This window comes from Homalodisca vitripennis, chromosome 1 (assembly GCF_021130785.1).
Source record: "Homalodisca vitripennis isolate AUS2020 chromosome 1, UT_GWSS_2.1, whole genome shotgun sequence".
Classification (NCBI taxonomy): Eukaryota; Metazoa; Arthropoda; class Insecta; order Hemiptera; family Cicadellidae; genus Homalodisca; species Homalodisca vitripennis.
In genome coordinates, this window is record NC_060207.1 from 150,005,471 (window position 1) to 150,025,536 (window position 20,066).

At 31.8% G+C, this 20,066-nt stretch overlaps 1 protein-coding gene across 1 annotated transcript; it reads left to right on the top strand.

The window, feature by feature from the left end:
- Positions 1 to 4,948: 4,948 nt before the first annotated feature.
- LOC124353628 (lysophospholipase-like protein 1) lies at positions 4,949 to 19,841 on the top strand. The gene is made up of 4 exons (XM_046803558.1): positions 4,949 to 5,174; positions 8,053 to 8,177; positions 15,364 to 15,508; positions 19,630 to 19,841. Exons 1-4 carry the CDS (start codon positions 5,024 to 5,026, stop codon positions 19,839 to 19,841), a joined length of 633 nt encoding a protein of 210 aa, XP_046659514.1. The 5' UTR covers positions 4,949 to 5,023.
- Positions 19,842 to 20,066: the final 225 nt, after the last annotated feature.

The window sequence follows — 20,066 nt, forward strand, 5'->3', positions numbered from 1 at the left end:
AGAGGTTCGAGAAGCGTTTTACACGCACCGCCCCACGCAATGTTACCGAAGGAAAAAGTGACTGAACGTAAGCATAATACGCTAATTTTATCTCGTTTCCGTCTAAAATTTCACTTAGTTTCCTAAATGCATAAATATACTTTCTAACTTTGTTAAGGACATAATCAACGTGCTCAGACCATTTTAAGCGAGAGTCAAAAACAACTCCCAGGTATTTATAGCGTTTTACGAGCTCTATTTCTTTGCACCATGTCGAATTGGAGTAACTACCGCACTGATAAATTATTAGATCTGTCAAATTATATTCTGTACTAGAATGCAATGAAATAGGCATAAATTTTGTTTTGGAAATATTCAATGAAAGAATATTTTGGTCAAACCATTTTTTTAACGTCTTTAAGTCACTCATTGCATTTAATTTAACATCTCGCCAGTTTTTTCCTGAAATGAAAATCAAACTGTCGTCGGCAAACAAATAAAGCTTCCCAACCATATACTAATATAAATTGCTTGAACCACTTTGTTTACTTGGTTCTCATATTAGGTATGTAATAACAAACAGTAAGCACTTATTGATTACTTTATACAAATTTACAGTTAAATATGAGCAACGACGCCAAATTAAAGTATTTATCTCAGTAAAAAATAAAATACAGGATTTTGCACGTTTATGCTTTTTCAATAATGAAATTATGATTCTGAAATACAAGTATAAGTCAAACTACATAGGACCAACATCCTAATCCTAATAATATTATAAATGCGAAAGTGTTGTTGTTTGTTTATTGTTTTGCTTTCATTCGTAAACCATTCAATCGATTCTATTAAATATTTTACACGGACATTGGTGTCTGTTATGAATATAGGCTTATTCTTGTTTCAAAAATCTCTGCGATACGCCCCATTGGCCTCTAAAACAGTATGTATATGTATAGTATGAAATCATGGAAATGGTGGGAGGGGAGAGAGAGAGAGAGAGAGAGAGAGAGAGAGAGAGAGAGAGAGAGAGAGAGAGAGAGAGAGAGAGAGAGAGAGAGAGAGAGAGGAGAGAGAGAGAGAGAGAGAGAGCATTCTGTATTGGAATATTGTGATTCCGCTATGTTAAATATTTTATCATATTCTATTCTACTACTCTGTATTAATGAAGGCTCCAGGCTCCATAATCCAGAATACTGTGTTAAAATTTTGAAATGTCTCAAATTATTTAATTTGTTCCTCGGCATTCAAAATTATTATCTCGGCATTATATTTCTCTATCATCCTTCAGATCAGATCAGTTGATTGTTGCGAGAGTAGCAACACATACACAAATTATTTAATTTGTTCCTAGGCATTCAAAATTATTATCTCGGCATTATATTTCTCTATCATCCTTCAGATCAGATCAGTTGATTGTTGCGAGAGTAGCAACACATACACGTTCATTTTTCTCTGGGAAAATCATTTAATTATTTGTTTCATTTTATTTATGTTGTATATATTTATGTTTTGATTTGTTCAAGTGGGATGAATTAATCATGTAAAGTCAGCCCCCTCCCATATTTTTGCCAGGAGTGAAAAGTGTTTCATCGATGGTCAAAGCCCTAAAGTCAATGGTAGGTTAAACTGAATACTCCTATAAGTGTCTTAATCAAGACAGAATTAAACTCTTTCCATCTTCTCCTGACGCTTACCGGAAAATAGTCAAAGGACTAAGTAAGAAATCTAATCAATGTCAGAAATAGAATAAAAAGGAAACCAATGTCTCTGTTTTTTATTGATTTGGAGCCTTGTGATCGTAATAAAGAAATACAGTATTTCAAATTCAGTATTTAATAAACGCTAAGTTTTATTTGAACCACCTAATAAAAAGAAGGAAGTTGTTCAATGCAAACGTTGCCAACGTTATGGCATACTAAATCTACACATTATACTATACCAATCATCCTGACAATACGGCCCATGGAGGTAGTGGTATTTTAGTAAAAGACATAATTAAACATTATGAACTACCCAGTTTTTAGAGAGAATCACCTTCAAGCTTCCAGCATTGTTCTTGAAGATTGGTTAGGCCCTATTACATTTTCAGTAATTTATTGTCCCCGCCAGACCTGTTATAACCAAACAACAATTTGAACAGTTTTTCACTACATTAGGAAATAAATTTATAGCAGGAGGTGATTACAACGCGAAACACCTAGAATGGTGTTCTCGTTTTGGCCACTCCTAGAGGACGACAACTATTAAAGGCTCTAAATGATAATCATTACAATTATCTTTCTACGGGTGAACCTACATACTGGCCATCTGATATGAGAAAAATTCCAGATTTTTTTGTTATTAAAAGTATTAATCAAAACTACACAGATATCAAATCTTGCCTGGATCTATCTTCTGATCATTCGCCAATTATACTTAATTTAAGCACAGAAGTATTAAAAAAAGTCAGGTAATTTGTTACATAACAAATTTACTAACTAGGATCGATTTCATGATTCATTAAATGAAAATTTGAATTTGAACATTTCGTTAAAAAGTGTTGAGGATTTAGAAAATGCAATAAACTACTTTATTGAATGTTTGCAATGTTCTGCCAAAGTGGTTACACCCTTACTACGTTCTTCAAAAGTTGACAAGACAGGGTTATATTACCCTAACTAAATCAAGAAAAACATCGCTGAGAAAAGAAGATTAAGAAGAATATGGCAAAACAGTAGAAATCCAAATAATAAGGCAAACTTCAACAGGACAGCTCAACATCTGAAAAGATTACTATTTAATATTAAAAACCAATGGTTTGAAGAGTATGCCCAGTCTCTCTCAGCAACCGAAGCTACAGACTATTCTTTATGGAAAGTAACTAAAAGAATTAAGCAGCCTAAGATATCTATTTCCCCTATTTTAAAACCTGACAGAAATTGGGCGAAAAGTAATATTGAAAAATCTGAGGCATTTGCAGAATATTTCACCAATGTTTTCAAACCAAATGACGCCTTTGTAAACAACGAAGAGGAAATACACGAGTATTAAAGATTCGCCACTTCAACTAGATTTCCCGTTACGAAAATTCAAACCATCTGAAGTTCGCTCAGTTATAACTCTCAATCCTCATAAGTCTTCTGGCTACGACTCTATTACTGGAAAAATACTGAAAGAACTTCCAAGAAAAGCTATTATATTCTTAACATTCTTATTTAACGCCATACTGAGACTTGAACACATACCCGTTCAATTAAAAGAGCCCAGCTAATTGTCATCCCAAAGCCAGGGAAGCCCCTCACCCAGCTGACCTCATACAGACCAATAAGCCTCTTACCTATTATTTCAAAACTGTTTGAAAAGCTTCTTCTGAGAAGATTACAATCATTAATCGATGAAGATTCTGTAGTACCTTCTCATCAATTTGGGTTTAGGCGAAAACATGGCACAATACAACAAGTCCATAGAATAGTTGAAATGATACGGGAGTGCTTAGAAAATAAAAATTATTGTACGGCTACCTTTTTAGATGTGAGTCAAGCGTTTGATAAGGTGTGACATACTGGTCTATTATACAAAATTAAGAAGTTTTTGCCTCATTCTGTTTTTTCAATACTAAAATCGTATCTTTCAAACCGATCTTTTCAAATAAAATACCATGATGTTCTTACTCAGCTACATTCAATAGAATCCTGAATTCCTCAAGGAAGTGTACTTGGTCCATTTTTATACTTACTATATACTGCTGACCTCCCAGAAAATTAACATACTCAAATTGCAACTTTCGCAGATTATATTGCAATTATGTCAGTCAATAAAGATTGTGTTGAGCATCCCATTACTTACAACAGAGCTTAAATGCAATTATTGCTAATTGGTTTAAGACATGGAGAATCAAAATTAACGAAAATAAATCAACTCAAATAACGTTTACGTTAAATCAAAATTCTTGTCCTCCAGTTACATTGAATAACGTTCATTTACCACAAGTAACTGAAGTAAATTATCTGGGCATGAGTTTAGACAGAAGGCTGACATGGAAATCCCACATTTGAACAAAGAGACAACAGCTAAATTTAAAAACAAATAAAATGAATTGGCTACTTGGATCTAAATCAAAACTCAGTTTGAAGAACAAAATACTATTATATAAACTATCCTAAAACCTGTATGGACATATGGTGTGCAGTTATGGGGCACAGCAAGCAACTCAAATCTGGAGATACTACAACGGTATCAATCAAAATTGTTAAGACAAATTACAAAAGCGCCATGGTATGTATCCAATAAAAACGTTACATCCCACAAGATTTGAACATCCCAAAAGTCAAAGAAGAAATAACCAAATTCAGTCGCATTTATCTTTTAAGATTAGAAGATCATCCAAACCACCTTGTGGTAAATTTACTTGATAATTTTAAAAATGTGTACTCCATCGAACTGCTATCCTGGATCTACCCTTTAGGTTCTTGAATTAATTATGTTAGTGTTAACAATGGTTAACATCCAACTCAATTTTAATTGTTAATGTTGTTTCCGTGTATAATATTTACTCATTGCTCTTCCCAAATTGAACAGATTGTAAATAAATAAAATGTTGTTAAAAAAATCCTTCAGATCATCTTCAGTGCTATCTTGACTATACTATCAGGAGAAGGATGAGGCTTTCAAGAGAATAAAAACCCGGCGTATTCAATGTAGTGTAATCTCACTCTGGAATCGTTTAAGGGTCATTTAAATATAAGGGGAATGATTCGATTGAATGTTTGAATTAATGGCAACCCTGTTTATTTTGAAGGTGTTGTGATTTTTTTTTCTCAGATTACCAAACCGAAGACTGATGTAAAATTTTTAAAGTTCTTGTAAGAACTACCTACAAACGACGGACAACCACAAAAGTGAACATCGGGGCCTCATGGATTTTTAATCCAGGCCGCCACAAAAAGGTGGCAAAAGAAAAAGAAAAAAAAAAAAAAAAGTTTTATAATCATAAGCTATGTCTCGTCAATCGTCATGTCACTAATTTAGTTTCTTATCACTTGTGAGGTTAATTACATTGTTATTAATGAGACCTTTTATAAATACTTTAGCAGTTAATAGTTTTAGATTTGTACTGAAAGCGAGAGGACACAAAATGTCATCTGGGATTTCTGCAATAGAAGAAATAAGACCTTTATCCTCAGAAACTGGTCTTGTTATTTTTCTCCATGGTTCAGGTTAGTCCTATATAAACATTGTCTTTAACGGACTAGAGGATTATATACTGTCATTCTTTAATGCAATATACTAACTAAAATACTGCCTATGTTTGTGACATAAGCTGTCAGACACATTTATCCTTCAAAATAGTAAGAAGTAAGTTGTTTGTTACATTTAATAAATATACATATATAGTTTTTATATTTAATCCTTTTAATGCCAGAGATAAAATTAATATATGTTGAAAAGTGCTGAGTTATTTTTTGTGTCACTATGCAAAAAGTGCCAGAGTTTTGGACAAGACCGGATGATTTTAGAAAAAATTGACATAAACTTTATTTTTAATCATATAAAGCCTCTTTTTTATTTCTTTTTAAAGGTAAATGAATTACGTATCAGAAATTATTTAACAATTACTATATTTTTATATAATTTTTAAAATTAAAAAATGGCTATATAAAGAGCAACATTTCTACAGAAACAAAATAAAAATCAAGTTTGAGGTGAAATACAGTTTGAGGACTGTAGCTGTGCGCGTGACCTTGAGTGTGTGGTGATAGGTGGGAGGGGTGGCGGGGCAGCATTATGCGCTGCGTCCCGAAAACATTTCCTTTGACTCAAGAGTAAACTCCTCCTTTCTGGAATTGTATTGGCCCAAATAACTCACCACACTCGCTAAAATCAGACTGTTTTGTGACAGTGCTGATTCTGATGGAATTAAATAATAAGATAATACCAAATAATAGCAATAATATGACTTATCCTTGTTTTTCAGTTGTTGTAGTGTTGTTTAAAGTGTTTTTTGAAAATAACGTATTTGTCAATACTAATCTGCAAATCGAAATCGTGAGTTTAAAGTCGTTTAAAGCGATTGTTGCGCCTTCATCTCAGTGGCTAGCACGTAAACGCAACCCGCCACACAGATAGCATTTATTTTTTGAAAGGGTAGTATTAGGGCCCTACGAGCACAACTAAATTCCTCCAACTGTAACTATGATAAAAAAATTGTATTTTGAAATTTCAATACTTTCATGATAAAGAGAATTTAAAAACAACCCAAAATCATGTGTAATAACCTAATACTGTACCATAAACAAAATTTTTATGAATAGTTAATTCTAGAGATTATTTTTACTAAAACAAGGTTTCAGAAAAACATTCACTTAAAATTTATTTTTTATCATTAAAAGCTCCTTTTTAATCTGTTTGAAAGGTAAATGAACTGTCCATAAAATACATATAACAATAATATGCTTATAAAATTTAAAAAATTAAAACTCACTTAAGGCAGTGACTTTTCTACGGAAACAAAATATAAATCCAGTTTAAGGTAAAATAACTAATAGCCTATAAGAAAAATTTATTTTTAAATTTTAATACTTTTATGATGAAGAGCATTTAAAAATAATCATGTGCAATAACCTAATATTGTACAATAAACACAATTATAAAAATTATTCAAGCGCTAGAGATTTGTTTTACTAAAAAGCACAGGGTATTGGAAAATATTCAGTTAAAGTTTATTTTTTACTGTAAAAAGCTTTTTTTGAAATTCTTTTCGAAACTTCAATACTTTAATAATAAAAGTCATTTAAAACAATGCAAAATCATATGTAATATAACAATAATTACTAAAATAAAACTCAAAATAAAACCTTATTCAGGCAATTTTCAAACAAACTCTACAACACTGTCTTCATGGACACTCAGAAGTGACTGTTATTATTAATTTTAATATCTAATATAACTTAAGAAACATTTTAAATTAATAAAAACGCACAATTATATAACGTAAAGAAGGCTCTGCTACTCGTCACGAAACCACGATTGTGATCGCAATCCAACTGAGAAAGTGTTGTATCTTAGTTAAGTTAGTTGTTTATTTCACCTAACAGCATTAAAAAGTAGAAGTAGCATTAATAGTTGAAAAGGTTAGTTTAGTTAATGTATCAGCCTTTGGTATGCTACCAGCCAGTATGGAATAAGTTATAGAGGTACTACAAATGAAATAGAAATCGTCTTATTCCGATACTCCAGCCCTCTTCGCGTAGATACGTCTCGTCTCAGAGCGAGACTCATATCGGTCAAGCGTATTCTTACGTCTCGTAGTGAAATCCCTGGCACTCAAAGTGTTAATTAAACTATTTTATATTTGTTATTTAATTTAACTCATCATTAAAATATTACTATATAATATGTGTGTATATAATATAGCTGAATTATATACCATAATATAAAATAGCTGTAATTAATTCGGTTCATAATTTTGGTTTTTATTGTTTATTAGTTTAAATAATCTGAAATATTTATGATTTAATTGTCGTGGTGGCCGCTTATACTGCAGCCCCTAAGCTTTACAGTTGATCAGTTCTTTAAATTGTTTATTGTAGGCAATATTAAATAAGTAATTAGAGATAAGGTAAAGGTGGAGATAGAAAGAATTTATGACATGTTTACATTTAAAAGTTATGTGACCAACAATCCCAGTGGCATTGTATTTAATAAGGAGTCAAAATTTTGTATTTGATTTTCAATAAAATGTTTTATGACAAAGTAGGTATGTTGTGTTATACATCAAAAGAAACAGCAACAAAATGAAACCACTCCCAGCTTGATTAGGATAAAAACTATGGTGGTTTCCAAATGTGTAGATTCTGGTTTTTTGGTGGATTTTGATAAACTCTACTTAGCCGTAACTTTAAAACCGTGTGAAATATTTAGAGAAAATTGAAAATTTTCCAAATTAATATGAGGAATACCTTCATACCAAATTTAATCAAATTCTGAGGTGGTCATGTTTGTAACCTGTGTTAATTAGATTTGGAATTAAAATTGGATAATTAAGTTATTGTCTAGACCTTCGTTGCAAATATTCAGTTCAATGGTGTGTTGTAGGTGATACTGGAAATGGAGTGAAAGCATGGGTGGAAATGTTAATGGGAGAACGTATGGCATTTCCACACTTGAAAATAATGTTTCCAACAGCTCCAGTGAGACCATACACTCCATTAAATGGTGAAGTGAGTAGTTTAGTCTGTATAGAGTTTAGAGCTATTCACTTGGAGATTTCCTTTGTAATTCATTCGAGACTCTAGCATGAACACTTTATTACATTACATAGGGTAGATACTTAGAGGATTTTTTGTTAGCATGTTGAAATTCCTGCCGGTTGATACCGGCCCCCACTGATGTGGGGTTAACGGCCAAATAGCCAAAAAAATTTCAATGTTATTTACTCACCATCCTGAACAAAAATATACAGTGTGACTTACAAGTATGGATACACTGTTTAGTTTTTGATGGATAAAGATGGAGGGATGGAACTCGGGACACCTTTCTAGGAAATAGAAGTGAACTTTTTAGTCACTACTACAACTTTACCCAATTCCCTAAAATGGGATTTGGGGAGGGACTAAAAATTTTTAAAATATAAAGACCCATTCACTGACACCTGATTTAAAAAGTCTTGATAAAAAAAGAACAGTGGAAACTAGAGGTTTCTATCTCAACCCAGTACAAAATGGCAGCTCGTGGCAATGAATTAAGTTAAAAGCATGGATGGATTCTGCTCGACCTTCAATGAACAAAGATAGTAAAATTAAACTCAGGACACCCCTCTAGGAAACAAAAGCAAATCATTCTCCCAAAATGGGCTTTTTGGGGAATAGTTAAAAATTTTAAATGTAAAGTTACAGTAGCGCTGGTAATTACAATTATTTTGTAAATAGCTAAATTGCTATATTAGAGGCAACTCTCTTTTACGAGGGGTATTAGAAAAATAAGGTTCCCATGATTTTTTAAAATAGACAGCTCTATATTTCTACTTAGTGTTATAGATCAATTTAAAACTTAAAAGTTAAGCTATTTTTCCACATAATCACCGTTTCTGTCCAAACACTTTTGTAGACGATGCTCCAACTTTTCTATCCCCATGTTGTAGAATTCTGCCGCCAATTTTTTGAGGAATCGAGTAACCTCTTCCTTGACTTCATCATCGGTACTGAAGCGTTGGCCACCGAAGTGTTCCTTTAATTTTGGGAATAAGTGATAATCACTTGGGGCTAGGTCTGGGCTGTAGGGGGGATGGGGCACAATAGTCCATGAAAAATTTGTCAGCAGCAGTTCTTGAGTTTGATGTGAGACATGAGGTTGAGCGTTTTCATGGAGAAGCCTCACACCACTGGACAATCTTCCTCTCTGGCGGTTCTGGATCGCGCGTTTTAGTTTTCTTAATGTGTCAGAATATCTTTCAGAGTTTACTGTTGTTCCATGAGGCAAGAAGTCGATCAAAAGCATGCCCTTCCTGTCCCAAAAGACGGTTGTCATGACAGGCCGTCCACTTCGGTTTTCATCGTGAATTTCCATGCGGCCTTCACTGAATTCTCTACACCATTTCCAAACGTGTTAAACAGATATGCAGTTTTCCCCATAAACTCTTTGATTAACTGACGATGAATTTCAATAGGTGAAATCTGTTTTGCATTTAAAAAACGTATCACAGCACGAATTTCGCATCTGGCGGTAAACAATGATAGGGAGCTCCATCTTCGAAGGTAGCTAGGGTGGCACTGTTGGACATAGCCAGGCGTGTGTGGTATGGATAGAGAGAGGGACAGCTGATGGGTAAGACAGTGTTGCCTGATTTCTCCCAACATATCGCATTCTGTCTTGGCGGCATAGGGAACCTTATTTTTCTAATATCCCTCGTAAGTACTCAAATTAAAATGATAATAATCACTATCATAATGAAATTAAGTGAAGTACGAATACTTAGTATGACATTTTTACAGAAACTTTTAAACATCCTTTCTTAAATTATTATTTAACTATGAACCCATGAGCCTCCTACTTTGAACATTTGAGAATCACTTAGCAAAAATTACAATATTTATAGGAATTGTTGAAAATTTTCAAAATTTACTTTTTAGAAATGCTTAAACAATTTTGAATTAGATTTTGCAAAAAAAACTTTTAATGACAAAACATGTTGTGTTAAACATCAAAAGAAGAGCATTTAAAACTGTGTAAAATTACAATATTCCTCCATCTCTGTACCTCGATTAGGAGGAAAGCTGGTGATTTCAAAATGTGTTGGTTGCGGTTATTTGTTAGATTTTGTGATAATTATTTACTTTAGCCACTTCATACTATTTGCCAAAATTTCAACTTAAAATAAGAAAACAAATGTATAAGATACCATTACAATACATATAAAAATAGGAAAGCCTTAATAAAAACAGAAATTACAACGGAAATGTCCTTACCCATCTTTTAACTTTTAGGTTAGAAATTTTGGGTTATACCTCAAATAGTCCAACAATGTAGGGGACCAGGGGTAATCAGGGTTTTTCTGGGTGGGGGGATAACAAGCTAAATTTGAGCTCAGATCACGTGAGAATGGTTTAACCGAAATGCCCCTTGCCAGCAGTGCGGGCTTTGGGTCACCCACACTGCTGGCAGTTAAAAGAAAACATCCTTGAGTAGTGCCTAAATTTGAGCTAAGATCACGTGAGTGCGCCTTTCCGCCCTACCAAAATTTCCTTAATCATAATCCAACGTTAGAAAAGTAACCAACCAAAACAATAATTAAAGTAATAAAATATAAAAAATAATGTAACAAATGAATGAAATAATAAAGAAATCAAAAAGTAAATATTAAATATTTTATAATAGCAACTTACAAAATATTTAATGAAGAGGAGGATACAGCTCTCGGCTGCTCTGGGAAAGTTATGAAGCCGATCCAGTGGTTCTAGTGTTGCTAAAAATGGGAAAATATAAAAATAACTAATGCGAGGTTTACAGAAAATAAGTACCGTTTCATTCTACTGCCACTGTAGCGCTGTAATTAGTGTTCCGTGCATGTGCACTAGTCGTCCTTGTTCACTGGCTATCGAATCATGCTATTTTACTCGGTTTTCAGTTTTCTTTGAACTTTTAAAACGTTTAAGACAGTTAGTGATCCCGCTGATTGTGAGGTTCGTTCTGTAATAAGATTTTTGAAAGCAAGGAATGTGAAACTGGCTGAAATTTTATCGTTGAATTTGAGATGTTTACGGGGAAGACGTGATGAGTAAAGGAATGGTGAGAAAGCGGGTTAGAATGTTCAATGGCGGTCGAAAAAATTTGCATGATGAGAATCAGAGCGGTCAGCCTTCTCTCAACACCAAAGATCTGGTTAGTGCAGTTGACGAAAAAAGAGAACAGAGGTTTCACTTTGACAATGCTATCTTGACGATTTCCATCAAATTTCACACACTATTTTGTACAAAATTGTTACGGATCGCTTAGGTTATCGCAAGTTGTGCTCCAGAAGGGTTCCAAAAATGCTCACTGTCGTGCACAAAACCAAGAGACTCGGAAGAGCTTTGACTTTTCTCACGCGGTACAGTAATGAAGGTGAGGATTTTTTTAAACAAATTTGTGACAGGTGATGAAACTTGGGTCCGTCATGTCACACCGGAATCGAAACAACAGTCAATGGAGTGGTGACACACACAATCCCCAAAGAAACAAAATTTCAAGACGACAATGTCTGCATAAAAAATTATGTGCACTGTCTTTTGGGATCGGAAAGGTGTTTTGCTGATTGATTTTCTCCCAAGAGGTAAAACCATTAATGCAGCAAGGTATAGCAGAACCTTAAGAAAACTAAGGTAACGGAATTGTGTTGCTCCACGACAATCTCGGCCCCATACCGCTGGTGACACTCAAACATTGGTTCGAGAATTTTGTTGGGAGTAGTTCGATCACCCACCCTACAGCCCGGACTTGGCACAGTCTCGCTACCACTTGTTCCTGCACATGAGTGCAAGATTCTAGATTTACTGTTCGAGATTTACTTAAATGTCTAACCAAAAGTTGAAACATATTATCAGTCATTGTGCAATTATGGATCGCAATCTTCTAAAAATCTATCTGGGTATGAAAACAGACTATAGTAAGAAATTGATAAAAGTGATTTCAGATCATTACAGCTAACTTGGCAAAAGTAAATAACAACTGTTAAATTTCACATAGCCGTAACTTTGAAACTGTTTGAAATATTTGGGAGAAAATTGGTAATTTTCTGAATTTATATGATGAAGACTACCTTCATACCAAATTTCATCATGGTGAAGTAAATTCTTTTATTTTAGTATGTTGATTTCATACGGAATGACCCAGTTGTTTCATCTGAGAAAACAATGTTGTTTAACGTAATTGTATATTATTAATGTTCCACATCATTATTTCACAAAATTCTACTCAACGATCAAAATCGTCCTCACTTAGCTCATGAACTAAATGACTTGTACGCTTTATAACCACTGTCATGTAAAACTAATGTTTGAGATATATCTAATATCTGAGAAACGTTTCTTGTTGAGGCATGATGATCTTCTACATCAGACTGTACAACGTCAAGTGACAATGCTTCGTTTGTAGCCGTTATTGGTTGTCCAGGTTTGGGGTGGTCTTTAACGCTGCATATTTCCTGGAAATGGATTGTTTTTTGAACTCCTTATTTAGATACAAGGGTTTTTGTTGGGATAAGTGTCATTAAAAAAATTTGTTCAGTTTAAAAGCTGAAATTACAAATTTGAAGTGTCTACATAAAAACAATAAAACATTTCTGTTTACAGTATTGTATAGAACACTTTGTTAAGCTATTTCAGTTGTGAAGCTAAATGAAGGAAAGAACCTGGAGGATTCACTTCTGGCTGGTTTATACCTTCCAGTTGAACCTACATTGGTTACAGCAAAAACCGATGTGTCACTTAACGTTGGGTAACGCTATGGCTGTCCAGGAGCTGCACATCACTAATCGCAAATGTTAAGATATTAGGTGCAAGGGTAAATCGATAGGTCTAGTATAATGCAGGGGATGACTGTTGGAGTAGGTGGGTCCCCAAGGCAGTTGGGGCATACTACCCCTCCCTGTATAACTAGTGAGGCTGGTACAGAGCTGACTTCCCTTCTTCCTAGCAGACTAGACTGAGATTAATGTCTAAACTCCTTTCTCATGGATATTGACAGGAGGCGGCCCCTCCCTCCAACCTTACCATCCAGAATATCCTATTACTCCTTAAGCAGAGCAAAGGTCTTTTTAAGATTAAGTGCAATTTCTCAGCTTTTTGACCTAAAATAAAAGAAAATATTGAAGACATATTAGTAAATCAAGAATATAAATTAATTTGCTTGTTCTATGTGATGCATAAAATACATATTTTAAGTTTTAAAATAGTTAAAAAAAAGATGTTATACTATTTACTGTAGGCATTTTATAGAAAAGAAAATTATGTTATTTACAGAGCCTGAAAGGTCTACATTACATTAGCCTTTGTTAACTGCTCTACATCTACCTTTGGTACATGCTCTTTCATCATGTTGATTTATGGATACAAACAGTGCCTAGCAGTTTGAAATTTAATGTACTTTTATTATTAAAAAGCAGTTTTTATATTCAGTTCTTAAGTTATATAAGAATAGAATTGGACCAAACAATATGTTTGTGATAATTTACATTAAAGAAAGTATTCATTTGTGCTATAAAGTAACATACATTTTTATTTAGATTTTCCAAACTGAGTTGTCACTTTACCATGTATCTCCTAAATTAATTTTGATATTAACTAAGGGTTAGTTTAAATAAAGTGTTTCTCTGATATAATCAAATTAAATCTGAATCACTCTCCTCTCATGGTTTATGTTTTCACTCCTGTGTTTTTATTTTAAATGAAACAAAGTTAATTCTTCTCTTTTTTAATCAGACATATTTTGTAGTAAATGGATTTCCAGTTGTCTTCATAAATACATTTTCTAAGTACTACTTAACTTCTCTTTTTAATATCTCTTTTTCATCATTTACCCTACATTAAAAAAATGAAGCTTGTTCATGTTATTGAATCAAAGAAATAGAAAATAATGTTAACCTTTAGCAGGCCACAATTAAATGGTTTTGTATGGAATCACATTTTGTAAAGTAATATTGTTTCAGACCTTTGAAACCAAAGTTTTTAAAGTTTATAATAAATGAAATCAAAAGATTTTTAAAGTAAAAAAAAAAAATAAATAAAATGATGTTAAACAATGTTTTGTATTTACTCAAAATTTAAAAAAGTGCAATAAGAATAGTATATTCTGAATATAAAAGTATGAATTTTGTTTCTTTGTAATATAAAAATTTGATATAAAATAATAAAACACAGATAAACATAACATTTGATTACTATAATCAAAGATATAAAACAAAATATGTTTAAAGTGATTGTAACTCCAGAGTGAGTGCAAATAGCAATGTTCTCAGATGTAATTGCCAATTGACCAAGTTGTTGGCAATGAATGAATATTAGTTGCAATTTCCCATTCTTCACAATGTACGTAAAGACCACATTGAGTCTTGAGCTCAATCACTGTTATTTATGGTTTAGTAAACGTATATACTATATAGCCTACAATGTGTTTAAAAAAGTACAACAGATTTATAATTTTAATTGTTCATTTTTACTTTTAACTTGACACCTATAAATTATGTATTCCGTATACAAGTCTTTTAAATCAGAATCTAAATAAAACTTTGTTATCTTATATATCCATATTTGTCCTTGGCTCACTGGGTTAAATTGTTAATATGTTGATCTTTTCTTGCTTTTAGAGAAAGTCTTATAAATGTTGGGAAATTAGATAATCTAAATACATTAAACTCCAATCCCAAAGCAGTGTAGATTTAGAGAAAACTAGACATGTAATTATAAATTTCATAAAGGGTATAGTTTCTAATCTCAAACGTTGTGTCGGTTTAGGAGTATTATGTGATTAGATGATTAGACTGTTTAGACAATTTTTAGTAGATTCTGTGCTACGTTTCCATTTGAAAAAGACAACAGATATTTGAAAATACTCTTAATTATATTGTCACTTGTCAATCTTTTGTGTATAGTCTATTCGATTAGTGAAAATTCTAGAGAATTAAACTAACCTGTATAGTTTCTCATATTCCATCTGCTTTCACTGCTTGGGCAGAATATAGTTTACAATAGTGGATAGTGAAAATAGTGAATATACCAATGCAAAACTCAATTGAATATATATAGTTCTATTGTAAAATTGTATATCAGCTTTGCTCTGTTGTTATATTATACCTGACTTTATGATTATTTACAATAGGCTAATGAAATGAGAATAGTGGATAAAAGAATTATAAGACATTGATTTTACTTTCAGCTCAGCCATGTCTGGTTCAACCGTTTCGGCATAAGACCTGATGTGCCAGAGGACTTACAGACTATTGAACCGATGGCAAAAGAAATCAACAAATTAATTGAACAACAAGTAGCCAATGGCATACCATTAAATAGAATTATATTAGGTTCGTAATAGATCTTTATTACTTTTCGTATTTAAAATAGGATACCATATTTATATAGAGAACCTTAATTTAAAATCTAGTTATCAAGGGTTGTATTATAATTAGAACCCACACACACACACACACAGTTTGATATAGGTTTTAGTGTTCTTTTAATAGGCTGTGCATTATTTTAGTAAAAAATTTTTTATTTTAATAATAGACATAGATTAACAGCTCAGGCCTAATGTTTTATATTATTTAATATTGTTGTATTTTGTTAAAGGTAAGATTTATTAATTAGTTCAGAACTAATTAATATGTTAATTTATTAATAACTTCGTTAAAAAGTTCTTGCATTAAAAATTCTCTTAGTTACTGTTTGTTTTATTATTACATTGTCAATTAAATAAAAAATTCAAAATTTATTGTTAATATATAAAAATTAAGAAGATTTAAACATTTATACTGAAATAAGAGGACAATCAAACAACCTTGGGTAGGGCACAATTGTGAATGTATCATATGCTCACAAATAAGTAGGCCAATATAGAATACAGGATTACCCGATTTATATAAAATATACATATTTGCTGAATGTAAATAAAGACAGTTTTGAAATCAATTTGACATAAAAATCACTAAAATTAAGTTCTGAGCCCATTTAACTCCTTTTTACTTTATTTTTGTCTGCATTCATCCCAATCAATTTAATTCTTTTTATAATTCTTCCACCTGAAATAAAATCACACTGTACTCTTTATCGGATTTTGGTTTTTTTAAATTTTTTATGAGTCCAAAAATCACCAAGTAGCTCTAAATTAAATTTAAACAGTTCTTAAAAAAAAAAGTTGGTTTTAATTCTTGTACATGTGTTCTGTCTGTTTGTTTCAACCTGTTACTGTATTTAATCATTAAATCATATTTAGATATCATTAACACATCAAGATAAGGACTATCATGTTTTGATATACATAACCTGGAAATTAACCTTAAATCATATTTTACCATTAATACCTTGCCAGAGATTTAAAATCCTATTCACTAATATACACAATTAGATAAAGTCGCATCACTGTTATGACTATGGTTATATGTCAAGTGAAAATGTAAAGATTAAACAATAAAAAAAAAAACAGTTTAAATTAGGTTAACATAGTTATTGGGTAAGGTTATTGTAATGGTGGTTCATGCACCATTACTTCAACTTAACATTGTTAAAATTTGTCTTAATTTTTTCTTACTTGAATAACCTTATTGTAACTTATTAACATTACTTCCCCCATCGGATAACAACTCATAAATCAGTTAACATATTGATAACTAATCAACCTTTAGTACCATTGATTAAACATCGCTAAAACTTAACAGTTCACAACAAATAAATACATTTTCAAAAATTGTCTTAAGATTTTAAAAATAGTTATTAAAAAAGGTTTTTAATTTTTTAACGACTGAAGATAATCAGACAACTGTCAGATACTGCTATTACCAATACAATATTCTGTTCACAACAATGTATAAGTATTATGATACTCTCCAAAATATCTTAGTTATAAAAGATATTTTTATCAACTGGACTACAAACCCAAAATCATAAATAAATTCCCACAATCAATATAGTGTACTTTATTAATTGATTCTATTTATATTATATTTTTGTGCTGTTAATATTATATTTTATATGTTATAGTTCATTTGAGCTGCTTTTCCCGTTATTAAGAATTACCACAAATAATATTTATGAGAAAAACATACTTTTCAAATGCTTGAAATAAAAAAACAGTAGCAGTCGTGGGACTGCCGATAGAAGTGAAAACGGAACTATTAAGTTGAGAGTAATTAACAATACGTTATAGTAGCAGTACATCTGTAATTCTAAATGTGACGCGTTTTTAATTTTCCAATTTTAAAATCCACGAAAAAATATTATCAAATAACTAGAAATCTATTTTACCACGCTAGTAAGATAAATCTTATAGGTACCGTAATAATACTCATTTCATGATGAAGAGGTTAAATATTAAAAACCTAATTAAAATGAATAATGCTAAATTTTAAATACAAATATTCGTACAAATATTAAAAATGTTTAAAAATATATTCGTTGTTTTCATTATTCATTTATCTGTATAAAAATATGTTGTAATTGCTCAATATTAATAGTTAGTTAAACATAGAATACAAGTGAGTAAACACCGAGTGAACAACAGTGAGTTGAACACCGTTGTAAATAATACAGTTATTGCTACGGATAAAGTATATAATTGCAATAACAATTAAACCCACAATATTTTTAAAACTAATAAATTAGTTAAATTAACTTGGTTCTTTCGTAAAGGTATTTTTATTGCACAATAAACTAATTTATTGAGTTAATACGGTATCAGTGAGCCAATGCGCCAACTACAGTTCCGGCAGAAACGTTCACTCATCACTTCATACGCTACTACAGGCTAAACTAAACTTCCAATAAAAAAATGATAAATTACAAAAAAAAATATTCATCTATTTTCACACAACTTTCTCGCTGACAAATTTTGTCTGACCAAAAAATAAAAAAAAATCCTCGCTTACTACTTTTTTCTTGTCATTGTAAACGCTATGTAAAATGTAAACAATAATCAAAATTATTTCGAAATTTTTTTAATATTTAAAAATGTAACCAATAGATTGCCAATATTAAGAGCTTTAATTTGACGCATCTTACAGAATTGTACGACATTGGCTTCACTTTTAAATCGCGAGAGGAAGCCGTAAAGGTCACTGATTTTCGCAGTCTGTTTTCATACTCCGCCGGGACAGTTTTAACACAGCGAGACTGACTTTTTCATGCAGGTTAGTAGTCCGCGGCCAAGTCTACGGTTTAAAAAACACAGCGAGACTGACTTTTTCATGCAGGTTAGTATCATTAGCATGTCGGTGACGCGAACCGAGGATTTTACCCTCTACCAAAACGCTCAACGCGCCTAAAGAAGTTTTCACTTCAAAAATTGTATTTAAACTTTTAAATCACAGCTAGACAAAGCTCAGTAAATCAATTTATAAAAATCAAACCAAAGGTTCCAATTGTTAAAATGAAAATTCAAACTTTCTTTTTTAAATCACTCTTACTTTCCTTAAACATTATAAAACCACGGTTTTATGAAAATATTTTTACAACAAGGATTCCCTACAGATAGATTTCAGTTAAAATAAAGTACTTACTAATATAAACGGAGAACTAAAAGTTAATTTCTTCTCAAAAATTCTAACTAAAAGATTACTTCTCGTCCCCGAATAAACTAAAACTTAACATATCTAAGAATCAATTCAAATTAAAAAAAAATGTTTCTCACAAATAATTCAAAACTGAAATAACAAAAAATTATATTCAAAGTTCAGTACTTACTATACGTGTTATATTAAATTACATTTTAGAAACACACCCAAATATTTTATAAAATATCAAAGTCTTATTTCTTACTGTAGACTAGGGCAGGTAGTACAGCTAAGTAAACAAGTAACCAGTATGGACCTGAAGTCTTCTCTCTCTCTCACTACAAACTCACTTCCGTAAACTATCCCCTCTCCTTGCTATAGGAATTACATAACATGTGTTTCTTACTGTAGACTAGGGCAGGTAGTACAGCTAAGTAAACAAGTAACCAGTATGGACCTGAAGTCTTCTCTCTCTCTCTCACTACAAACTCACTTCCGTAAACTATCCCCTCTCCTTGCTATAGGAATTACATAACATGTGTTAGACCTATCTATACAATAATTATTATAACTCAAACCAATTTCTGGATTAGTTTTAAAATAATTCGTGAAATGTTTATTGATATTAAATTAGATTTAATTTAGATGAAAAAATACAGCAGAATGTTATACAACCATACATGATGCACTTCCTGTGCATTTTATTAAATTGTTATAAACAAATTATTTAGGTTTAGCCTACATTTTGTAGACAGATAGGAGCAATTACAAATACAGCTCAGTAATTCATGTGAGTAATGGATGGAGGATTGTTTTACTTTGATTTAAAATTTTAAGGTTGTTTATGGTTAGTTATCTTAAGATACTGAATTTTTAGAAATATAGGACTCATCCTTCATTAAACTTGTTTTATAATTCACTGCAGGTTCCTTGTGTTGTAGGTGGATTCTCCATGGGAGGAGCCATGGCCTTACATGTAGGTTACCGTTACATGCCTGGATTGGCTGGTGTATTTACACTTTCGTCTTTCTTGAATGAGAAATCTGTATTGTACGATGTAAGTACAATTTATTTATGGAAGAAAATATTTGCTTTTTATAATTGTAAATATGTTCTTTTAGCCTCATATGTTCAAATTATGCTCAACATGTAAAAAATTGGATTAGTACAAAGTTTGTTGCAGAAGATTAATAATTTGGTGACTGATGACAAAGATAAAATTTTAACCCTGGAACTGGCAAACGCCCGATATCTGGCGTTATAATATGTCTTTTATTTCTCAATATTACGTACTTAAAACACGATCAAAGAGTATCAGTATTGATACCAATTGAAAGGGGAAGGTTCAATTTATGTAAATAATACACATAAAATAATT